This window comes from Lycium barbarum, chromosome 4 (assembly GCF_019175385.1).
Source record: "Lycium barbarum isolate Lr01 chromosome 4, ASM1917538v2, whole genome shotgun sequence".
NCBI lineage: Eukaryota > Viridiplantae > Streptophyta > Magnoliopsida > Solanales > Solanaceae > Lycium > Lycium barbarum.
In genome coordinates, this window is record NC_083340.1 from 3,133,606 (window position 1) to 3,145,646 (window position 12,041).

General features: G+C 36.0%; 1 protein-coding gene across 1 annotated transcript; it reads left to right on the forward strand.

The window, feature by feature from the left end:
• The first annotated feature begins 4,234 nt into the window (after positions 1-4,234).
• LOC132634852 (2-C-methyl-D-erythritol 2,4-cyclodiphosphate synthase, chloroplastic) lies at positions 4,235-12,041 on the forward strand. The gene is made up of 3 exons (XM_060350965.1): positions 4,235-4,628; positions 5,744-5,874; positions 11,545-12,041. The coding sequence occupies exons 1-3, from the start codon at positions 4,310-4,312 to the stop codon at positions 11,776-11,778; spliced, it is 684 nt and encodes a 227-aa protein (XP_060206948.1). The 5' UTR covers positions 4,235-4,309; the 3' UTR covers positions 11,779-12,041.

The following is a 12,041-nucleotide window of genomic DNA, read 5'->3' on the forward strand; positions in this document are numbered from 1 at the left end:
TGATAAATCAGGTAACATACCTGTCAAGATTGTTGATTACAACACAATTTCCCAGCATTGATCTGGACAAGCTGTGGCATATTGCTTGAAGCCAAATTGAAAAGCTCTAACACACAGTTGACATTAACCTCTTAAAGTGGAATTTACCTCATCTTGAGAGTTTTAAGGGCAATCCTGGAAGTGCCAGTGGTGGAGGCATTTTGAGGAATGATAGAGAGCAGTGCATCATTGCATATATTACTTGTTCTAAAAATGTTGCTGAAGCAATAGCAATTCTTATTGGACTGCAGTGGTGTGTAAGCCAAGGATACAACAATGTAGTAATGGAATTTGATTCTATGTTGATCATTGGTATGATTAATGTTAATTTTTGAGATATGAGACAAGGACTTTTAAATCCCAATTTTAATACTGCATGGTTTTGCTAATTAACTACTATTAATGTGGAAGCATTAATGAAATGAGAGATCAACCATGATCAAATACTAAGTGGGCCCCACTAAACATGGATGATTAAGATTGGAGCATGGACACGGACATGCTAAGTGGGGCACATGTCAAATGGGCTGGTTACATACAATATTAAGTGATGACTAATATACCTATGCATCTTCTTGTTGATAAAAATCATTTGGGGAAATTACAAACAACCATGGAAACTACTTTGTAGCTCACGGCCAACTCCAAATTTTTGGAAGAAAACTTATAATTTTCCAGTAGGTGTTCTAAGAGTTCAAGGGTACAAGAAAGGTTTTCCTCCACTAATTGAGGTATGAATATCGTCCTAGCTTCGTTTACAGATTTAACTAATTGTTTTAGCATGTTTTAAACAAAGAACTTATGAAAATCGTAAACGAATGTTGGGCATTGTTGTATTGTATTTAGGGGCTGTTCTTGTTGAGTTGAAATGCTGGAATTATAGTTATGATTATGTATATATGTTGTTGTAGTTGCTTATATATGTTCTAAAGGAAGAAAGGTGTAGAGAAGCTTTATGTTGTAAACTATGAGACGAGCTTGTCGCTCGATATACTATCTATTGCACTCTTGTTATTGCTGGAGTATGGACTGCTCATGATGGATGTTCTAATATTGTTAAAGAGGCTGGATTAACATGAGGAATAAGTGTATTAATCGCTTTTGTTGTTGTGGTCGTTGTACTCCATGGATGTAAAGAGAAAGAGAAAGAATGTATAACAATGGTGTATATAGTGTATATGGGACTGATTTTGTTATGTCCTTGAGTTCTATCTTGTTATTGATGCTGTTGACCTTGTGTTAAGTTGGGGAAGTAGTGCAAATGGTGCAGGTGGTAGTAGGATCTGTTCTAGCTAAATTAAGGTAAAATTTCCTCTTCTTATGGTGTAATTGGAGTTAAATGATGTTGTAATTGAGAGATTAACTAGTATTAAGCGAAATTGGAAGTAAGAAAATGCATATGATTGTATTGGTGTTGTAATTGGGCTGAATTGGAGTTGTTTCAATTAAATTGGTTTGGTTATTGTTGATTGGTTGTTGTGTGAACTTGGGAATGTAGTAGAAACAGGGGAAATGCTGCCGGAATTATTTCAACGCAAATCATCATTCAATATATGCAATATGTGCATGATATACCAATATATTCCTAGCCTAATAAAGGTGTAACTGTTACTATAGGCCGAGACGTTGATTAGACTACGGGCTAAGGATTTGCTAGCAAGCCATTATATAATATACGAGGTATGTTAAGGCTATCCCTTTCTTTTATTTTGGCATGATCCTTATCATATGAACGGACACAGTGAGCAAGCGAGTTCCAAAGACTCTATTCTTAGATAGTGTAGAGATATTTGTATCCTAGGCCTCCTATGTTTTATGTCCATAACTCCCAGAGACTTATCATACTAGCTTCTTATGTCACCAGAGGAGTTCAGAGTATCATTTTCTGAGTCTCACATGCATTTATATATATTATATTATATATGGATCGGGTCGTACGTTCCTCGACATTATTATATTATATATGGATCGGGCCTTACGTTCCTCGACACAATTATATTATATACGGATCGGGCCGTACGTTCCTCGGCACTATTATATTATTTATGGATCGGGCTGTACGTTCCACAACACTATTAGTTATATTATAATCTATGCCTATCATACGCCATAGAGTCAGTTTCAGTCATATAGAGTTACGCAGATATTCTCAGATGTTAGCCACATATGCATTCAATTATTGAGACTGGTTTTCATGATTCATCTGTACTTAATGTTTTTATTACATATTCGGTACATTTTCCGTACTGACCCCCTTTCTTCGGGGGCTGCGTTTCATGCCCTCAGGTACAGACACTCAGTTTGGTGATCCTCCGGCCTAGGACTTCTGCTCAGCTGCTCGGAGAGCTCCATTGTTCCGGAGCTTGAGTCGTTTTGGTACAGATCCTTTGATATAGACTTATGCATATCCAGGGGTACGGCGGGGCCCTGTCCCGTCATATTTTACTGTTATACTCTCAGAGGTTTGTAGACATGTGTAGGTTGTATATATGTTTGGGTCAGCTATATCGACGCAATTCATTTTGGATATCCCCGTATATAGTGGCAGCCTTGTCGGCTTGCATATTTTGTTATGTTTTGGTTAGTTGTCACTCCTGAGGAGGTAGGTTCATTCTGCTATATGACACTATCAGTCTACAACATGCTTTTACAAATTTCCATATTGTCCTTAGTTTCAGTCTGATTTTATCTAGCAGGTTCGTATACGAGTGTCCAGCTCGGGCACTGGTCATAGCCTATTGGTTTGGGTCGTGACAATTAATAGGAAGCTCAACAACACGTGGCAAGTCAGATCCACAATCAACAAGATTCAAGCTTTGAAAGACAATAGAAATTAACTTTAAATTTCAGATTGTTTCAAAGAAGTGAATACTATTGCTAATTATTTGGCTAATCTGGGGGAAAGCAGCAAGCAAAACTCTTTCTTCACAGTGAATTTAAATCCCCCTTGAGAGTTAAAAACACTATGAAGAATGATATAGATGGTATAACATGCTTTGATTCAACGCTCAAAATAAACATTTCACTTTTGATCATGATTGAGCCTGATCTAAAGCTTTATTTTCCGTGTTATCTCTTTCAAGTTCCAACTTGTAAAAGAGGAGTCTTACGAGAACAATTATTGTAAGCTTCAGCTTTGTTATATGGTTTGGGCCATATCACCTGTTGTATTGGAGGAAGAGGTTTATGTCCTCCTAATCTTATTCCTTTGAAATAAACAGGTAAGGGTCAATATCTAACCCTACACCATTACAGTGGTGACTTATAAAAAAAATATCAATAAGATTGTTTTCTTGTATGGTTGTAACCAAGATATTTGCATAGAATGATAGAGATCAAATTGAAGCCATATAACCAAATATTTACTTGAAGCCAAATTTAATAAGTATTGTTAGGATTATTTGTTTGTGGATTTGAGGCTTGGTTAGCAAATAGTAACACCATGTGATATTGTCTTGTAAGAATTTATGTTAATATTAAAAAAAATTATGAAAATGTATGTATTTTTTTTTAAAAATAAGTCGGCTCATCCTAGCCGGAACCCACGTAGTGATGGGTCATTTTGATGGGCCAGCCTGGCCTGACCTGTAAAATTCCAAAGCCGCGTGGGGTAGGCCAACCCGTTTTGAGGGCACCGATAGTGAAAGTCTAATGGATGGAGGAGAAATAATTTTCATAAGTGAAGATAGTATGCTTATCATAACAAACAGTATTTTAGGTATAGAAAGATTGAGAATTGAGAAAAAATGAAGGAGATGTTGATGAGATGAAAGCTGAGACACTGAAGGAAGGCAGAAGTTTAGGGCATGTTTGGAAGCCACCCAGGTAATTGGAATTGGTATAATTGAATTTAATTACACAGTTTTTATATCATATTCATTCTTTCTATTTTAAATGTTGTTTTTACCTCATGTTCGTTCTTATAAAAGTCTAATCTTTACGTCCTGTTCATTTTTTCAATTTCTATTTCATTCTTTATTTGTAGCAAAATAAAGAATTTCAATTGGACGTTAATTGAACATTCTTGTCATAACCAAAGGAAAAAAAAAAGGGTGAAAGAATTTCAAGTGGACGTTATTCTAACGTACTTCTAACCATATAAACCAAATTAAAAATGCCACGTGTCCTCAAAAGGATCCAAAAGTACCGAACAACCCGTGCTATACTAACGTACAAGTGGAATTTACACAAGTTAAAGATGTTTTTTCAGGCTTGACTTCAAACAGACAACACCAGCAAAGAAAGAAAAAACCAAACTAGCTTCAAATCCATGGCTATGGCATCTTCACTATTTTTCTCAACTCCAATTCCAACTAAACTCATCTCAAAACAAAACCCCTTTTCTTTAAATCCTTTAATCTGCAAATTAACACACAAACCATTGAGGAATTTGATGGTTTCTTGTTCAGTTTCAGCAAGTTCAATTGAAGCTGAAACACAAACATTTAATTCTACTACTAAGCCATCAAAGTCAGTTCCTTTTAGAGTTGGTCATGGATTTGACCTTCATAGATTGGAACCTGGATATCCTTTGATTATTGGTGGGATTAATATTCCTCATGATAGAGGTTGTGAAGCTCATTCTGATGGTAATTTTGACTTAACTCATAATCCTTTTGTGCAATATCTTTTTGGCACAATTACTATATTGTTGTTTAATTATATAAGTGGGTATTTCGTTATTTTATATGGAGAATTGAACAACTTTTATTTGTACTATGTTGTTTAGAGATTTTAATTTTTTTTAAAAAAAAATTATAATAAGTAGTAAGATTTTTAGTAGTGTTTGTGCAGTTTCCAATTATGTGATTTTTGTTTTAAGAAGATTAAGGGTCATGATGTCCATTTTGTTTGACACTGTTAGTGTTTAGGTTAAGGATGTTTTGTTTGATTATAATTTTTCATATGGAATTTGAACTATTTTTAGTTATAAAAGAGTCTGATTTTTATGCTTTTTACGTGGTTTTTGAATATGCCAATTTTATTTCGACAAGATTAAGAAATCGTTGAGTCCAATTTGTTTTACACTCTTACTATTTGTGTTTCCTTGACTATAATTTGTCAAACAACTTTTTAAATAGTGTAAATTATAAAAAAATAAGTTTATAGTAAGTAGTTTTCAAATTTTTTTTTTTTTTTTTTTTTTTTGGAGTAGCTTAAGAAATGTACAAATTCACACCAAAACTTAGATGCGTTGACCCTCAACTCCACCATTCTCTTTGGGGAAAAGAGTAAAAAATAATCATCTACTATGCGAAATATCTAAAATGTACTCTTTCTTTTATACTATGCAGCCATTCATACTATTGTTGTTAACAAAGCTTCTCGTATTTGCCTTTGAACCTAATAGATCTCCAATGTGTAGTATAACAGAGGGTAATTTAGAACATGCTCGTAGAGGGGTAAATTTGGTCCTTCTTCCTCAAGCATTTAGATACATGGAATCCAACCAGTCCATATTAGAGCTTTGTTAGTCAAGGGCAAATACGAGACAATTTGCTAACGGCAAGGGAATGTATGGTCCAAAGTATAACATAGGGTAAAACTAAGATTGTTTTTAAAGATGAAGATAAATTTGAACCTTTTCCGTTCTTTTGGGGTAGAGGATTACTTACTTTACACCATATGTAAGCACATAAAAGACTCATCTCTATGGTTGAAGAGATTAATTTTTTTCTTGTGTATTTTGAATTCATTTTCTTAGGTGATGTGTTGCTTCATTGTGTTGTTGATGCAATTTTGGGGGCTCTGGGGCTACCTGATATCGGGCAGATTTTCCCTGACAATGATCCTAAATGGAAGGGTGCGCCTTCTTCGGTATTCATGGAAGAAGCTGTAAGTTGATGCTCTTCTTTATTTCACTTTTAGTTCAACATTGAATTTGAGCTTCTCAGTATAAAATCATGGTTACTTGTCCTTATTGTTCAGAGGTGTCCTCACTCGTCCTTATCGTAAAATCATGGTTACTTGTCCTTGCTGGCAGTTAATATTGATCCGTGCGTTATAGCAGTTCCATCACTGATATTTTCATGCCTCGGAGTTTCATAAATAGACACTTGGTTGGCAATATTAGATGTGTTCAAACTCGAGTTTCAGGTTTAGTGAGGGACAAAGGAATCAAATAGGATTAGATGAATATGTTTTTTTTTTTTTTTTTTTTTTTTTACGAAAATGAGTAGATTAAGGAACTGGGTTGAAGTTATGAGTGGTTTGCTAATTTGCGCTGTGCAAGTCAATGCTTAAATCCTAGGTTTGGCTGACAGTATTACTGTTTTTTATTTTGATAACCGTATTTTCCGGACCAACTTGTGCACACTTCGACTAATTCCACTGGGGTACCTGCTACGCTCAACTAACATAGGTGCCGGGTAACACCGTCCACAAAGGCTTGGATAGAAAGGAAGAAATTACCTTGTGTTTTTTGCCTTCGCTGGGATTTATACCTGAGACCTCATGGTTCTCAATCCACTTCGTCGGCCACTAGTCCAAACCCTTGGGTGCACTGCTCTTTGAACCTTCATTTTTTATTTGCTTTCTGGTCTTGGGACTTGAGTTGTTCTCTAGTTTTTGCACCCAGGTGAGTTGAATGGAGCTAGGTGAAACAGTTTGTATAAGCAAGACAAAATGAGAGCCCCGCAGGGAGAGGAAATATGGATAGAGAGGAACCAGGGATAGGAATATTGATCACAATGGAAAATAAACTATCAACTTGGTAAATTTAGTCACTAAAGCAGTAATCTTCTTCATGACACTCCCTGTTCTGTGCTCTATTATGATCGTTCTTGATGACTTTTCTGTAAGGTGGTCAACCTTTTGTCACTTTGTAAGCATATGCTGAAAAAACTTAGCTGCTGGAAAGTAAATAAGCCAGTCTCCTTGTCCTGTATGCTTCTAATCCATATATGCTCGGACTGGGCATCACACTTTTCTATATGCTGGATCATGGCTTTCTTGGAAGGAAACGGACTATGTTTAACTTTTGCTAGCAATCATTCAAATTCAAGTAAATACAGATTAAGACGGTATTACTATTAAGATTGGACAAAAACGAGCTTAAGATATAGGTAATTGCTATTCAATAAACCACCATCCTCCAATAAGATCTAATGAAGATGTTGCAGGCAATTCTTGCCGAGGGATGAATGGTGTGCCTTAAGTTGGGAAACATACGGTTTCGGGTTTTCTGCGAGTTAGTTGATAGATCACCTTCTTCTAGCTGTCAGAGACCTTGTTCATCTGGGGTTGAAAAAATGTTCATCTGAGGTTGAAAAAATGCCTCTTCCTAGTTCTTATTGTATCTAATATTTATCGATCCAACAGTGCAGATCAAAACTGCTCTGACTCTACCTGTTGTGTTTTAAATTTCTACGTTTTTCTTCAAGGAGAGTGTGTGCATATGTGTTCTTGAACCATTGATTTCTTGTGCATCTATGTTCTTGAACCATTGATTTCTTGTGCATCTAGACTTCTAGTTGAGGTTTATTCGTCAAATCAATTTTCAATACAACCTTAATGAATGGACTATGAAAGGGTCGGTCAAGCGGTTCGTGTTTTTGACAGACTCCTTGCACTCACTTTGGGGACAGAGCATTCATTATGCTCATCTTTAATTGCTGATGAACCACCTTTTCCTATGTCAAGCTATGGAAACTCCAGCTTGCAATCACAGGGGCTTACCCCACAAGGTCAGAATGGAGTCAATGGTTAGCCTCCATCCTTATTTTGTTAGTGTTAACTGATTGCAACCTGCCAAAAAATCTATAGGATCATACTCATACAATGAAGAAAAGTGGAGTGGAAGGGGAAATCAACTAGCTTCTTATCCACCACGTGCTTTTTTGTTCTTTATTTTATAGAAGAGAGACATCAAATTAGAGTGAAAAGCTACAGTAGTAGTATGGCTTAGCTAGGAAAATGCTAATCTTTTGTAACTTGAAGGTCTAGGTTAAGTCTCATCTCTATAATGCTTGGATGTATAGGTAATTGTATCGTCCCTTATATTCCTTTGATAGTATAACGGTCTGAAAATATTCCACTTCAGGAAATATGTTTTAGATGCTTGCCTAAAGTGGTAGGTATGACCAACAAGCCTTATCCTATGTGCTTTAAGCCCTATAAGCCTTAGTTTCCCTAATAAGGATTGTCCCATGGTTTGATTGTAACATTTGTAGTAAGTTGTGTCTGGCTTTTTTCAGGTAAAGGTTGCATGATATAACATACTCTACAGTAGTTATGGCTAGAGGCTGGAACTTTTTGTCCTTCGGGTTATTTTTCCCTTTATGTGATTATGTCCCTCGGACCTTGGTCCAATTTATAGAACAACATGTGATATATGGTTTAGGGGTAAATCACAGGTCCGAATCCTGCTGCGGACAAAATCCTGGTATTTAAATGGAAAAGAATAGAGCGCAAGTCAATTATCCACCGAATTTCGACCCGTGAGCCGCTGCCTCCCCGGTGGGTGGGGGAGGGGGATGAGATGGGGATTTCTCGATTTTGAAAAAAACAGGTCCTCGACTCAACTCTTTCCCCCAGTCCCTTTATCTTTGATTCACCTCTATTTGCCTCAGAATTATTAAACTTCCTTTGTTGATCAATTGATGTCTGCACCGCATGCTTAGCAGCAGTAAGTTTCATATATTCTCTTATTTTTCTTCTCCTTCTCTGTGCCTTTCCCTCATTATCGGAATCTCCGATAATATTCCTTTTTTGTTCTTTTCTCCATCTTTGTTTTTGGTTTAGATACATTATGATCAAGTGGTTGCTTGTTGCTGATCAAGCAAGGCCAATTAAGGGTTCTCTAGAATTAGAGTTTTTTAAGAATCTAATCCTTATCTCTGCATGAACATACAAGTCTAACCCTAATAAAGGACTCCTGATAAACATCAAACCTAATGTAAGTGTAACATTAACACCTAAGTTGTAATCTCAATAGTTAATACTGTCTATACGCATCAGTATTTTTTTTTTTCCATTTTGTTTCGATTTTAGCTTAATTTGCATTAATAACATGAGATTGTTGGTCTTTTTAAACAATTTCAATCAATGTGATTTTAGGTCTACCTTGTTCCATTTTAATCACTTTCAATCCTTAGTATCACACCTATGGCCAGTGCATACGGAGGTATAAGTAGGACATTGCCAAATCATCTCAGATTACCTTCTCTCGTTTCATACTCTCCCGCACTACTTACACCCTTTGTTGGACATGGTCATTCGTAATTGTGTCCTATCTTATATAACTACGCATCCATCTTAAATTTGCATTTCTACGACATACTTCTTGTGGAATATGTTGGGTCTCAGAGGCCAATATTTTATCCTATATAAATACTACTGCTCTCATAAATGTCCTATAGAAACTTGCCTTTCACTTTATTCTGTATCTTCCAAAATCACATGGCACTTCAATAGCACTCCTCTATTCCATCCATATATCTTTGATTTTATGTGTTATGTTTTCATCTATAATACCTAACTCTTGGAAGACTAAGCCTAAATATATGAAGTTTGTACATTTCGATATTCGATATATATATTGTATCAGCCAAGTCCTTCTCTGGTCTTACAATCTCAACATCTTCTCACGTGGAATTCCAGACCAGCACAACCTACTCATTGGTTAAGCTAATTCTCTTGCCTTTTGACTCTTTAAGAACTGGGGAAGAGACTGAGTTAAATTTTCTTGCCCTGCGGCCTTTTTTCCCTTCTCTTTTCACCTTGTTCGTCCATTGATTTTGTAGTTCATTTCTCTTTTTTGTATTGTATAGTTAGTTGTGTTGGATAATTGATGCATAGTCTGAAGGAAGTTCACTTCATTCTTCTAATGATGGCTAAACTTATATGTTTGTGCTTTGTCAGTCGCATCATATACAACTTACCTGCATACATACCACACAAATAAATAATGAATGTATGGAGAAACAACTCAGCACAAGTTATAAAGAAATCAACAACTCAAGGAAATAATATGCAGTATTTCCCTTGGTGGGGGTTCATGGTCGGCCCCTTTGTTTGACCTACCTGCCTCCTATGCCAACCACTGTTTTATTTGGTTGAAACATGGCATAACAGGTAGAATAGTAGTTACCAGCATGGTGTAGCAGAGCTTTATTTTATGCTTTCTCACAACCTGGAAAGTTTTTAATGTTATAGATTTGCTGAAGGGATAATAGCACTTTTGGTCCCTCAGTTATTGGTAATTCTGCTTCTGGTCCTTGTAATATATGACTCGACATATTTAACCTCCAATTAGTTAAAACGTAAGTTTTTGGTGCCTCATGTAGAAAATATATTATATTTGGCTATTTATAGTACTATATTACTGTCAAATATGGAGTAACAGTACAAACTTAACATACACAAGTAATTAAGAGATGAAATGGTTAATAATTATGGTAAATTTGTGAATATTCACAAGCGAAGGGATCAAAAGTCACAATTCCATTAACTGAAGGTTTAATGTGCTTAGTCCAATATCACAAGGACTAAATTCATAATGTATCAGTAATTGAGGAACAAAAAGTGCTATTATTGACGAATGTTCTGGTTTCGCCTTTTGACAAGTGACAAGTTTTCCTATTGAGTGAAAGATGAGGAAACCGTAAGTAGTAAATGAATAAATAGTAATGCGACCGGAAATAGTTTTGCAATTAGTTTTTTATTCTGCATAAGCTAGGTTCCATTTTAATTTATCCGATTAACATAAACTGATGTGGATATGTGCAAATGAAGTTTCTTCCCATTCAAATTGCAGATTATTTGCAAGCCCCCACACTAACGCTATGTTTATAGTGGTCTGGTTTGACATCCACATACTATGAGAGGTGAAGTGGATTGTCTGTACCTAATTAGTAAGATACTAATACTAACACTTCCAACGTTAGGGGAATCAATTAGCTTGTTTGGTAGAGAGTACATGACAGTGATAGATATTAGGTGGGATTGCTGAAAATGAACAAAATAGTTTTTCCTTGATAATGTTGCATGAAACAACTAGCAATTGTAGCTAGGCTTATCGCCCATTGTCCCTTGGACCTATGAGTAGAAATTTGTACTGAATGTGGGACAATTACACCTAAACACTATAGGAGAACAAAAGTGAGAACCAATTAGATATGTGCTTATAATTCAAGAACTAGTTCAAACCGAGAACAAATGATGGAATTATTACATTTTTACTAAAAAGGCTCGAGCAATTAAATCTTGACGTAGAACTTTGTCCAAGGTACGGAACAGGACACCATAACCAAGGATTAAGATGAAATTGCTCTTCCTTACTTCAGTATGCCATGAGAGTGTGGTAAAAAACTAACTGCAAAAGCGTCTTAGAAGATTTTGAAGAGCCACTTTTCTTCCTATTGCCTTCTTTAATATGTCAATAAGAGTTTACTGTTTTCCTATCGTACACGATTTCATTCTTCATCACCAGTAATGACAGTACTAACTAAAGTTGTTGAATTAGTAGATGATCTAACTTGTTCGTGCTTTATGGTTAATGTTCAGGTGCGTCTAATGCATGAAGCAGGTTATGAATTAGGAAACCTAGACGCCACTTTGATTCTACAAAGACCAAAAGTGAGTCCGCACAAAGAATCTATTAGAACCAATTTATGTAAGCTGCTTGGTGCTGATCCTTCCGTTGTAAACTTGAAGGCAAAGACTCATGAGAAAGTTGACAGTCTCGGAGAGAACAGGAGTATCGCGGCTCATACTGTTGTCCTTCTTATGAAGAAATAGTGAATAGAGGTGGTCAATTTTGGTGTAAAATTTGTGTACTATAGCATCTGCTAGCCATTCAGTGGGAACATCATATTGGTCTTGGTCATGGATATTTTCTGAACTTTGTAGTCAAAACATGATATCCCAAAAATTGGAATTCCCTGCCATTTCAGTACCCCACCCCCCAAAAACCCCCTACCCTGCCCTTCTTTCATCACCTTAATTTTCTTTTTCTTGAAGGCATACTGTTGATGGTCAAAAAAGAATTTCAGTTTTGTTTC

What these genes read in the sequence shown, in the direction of transcription:
- LOC132634852 (XM_060350965.1), top strand. Translation starts at nt 4,310, where the DNA reads ATGGCTATGGCATCTTCACTATTTTTCTCAACTCCAATTCCAACTAAA. An exon ending in TTGTGAAGCTCATTCTGATG is followed by an intron (nt 4,629 to 5,743) that starts GTAATTTTGACT and finishes TCATTTTCTTAG; the next exon opens with GTGATGTGTTGCTTCATTGT. An exon ending in CGGTATTCATGGAAGAAGCT is followed by an intron (nt 5,875 to 11,544) that starts GTAAGTTGATGC and finishes GTTAATGTTCAG; the next exon opens with GTGCGTCTAATGCATGAAGC.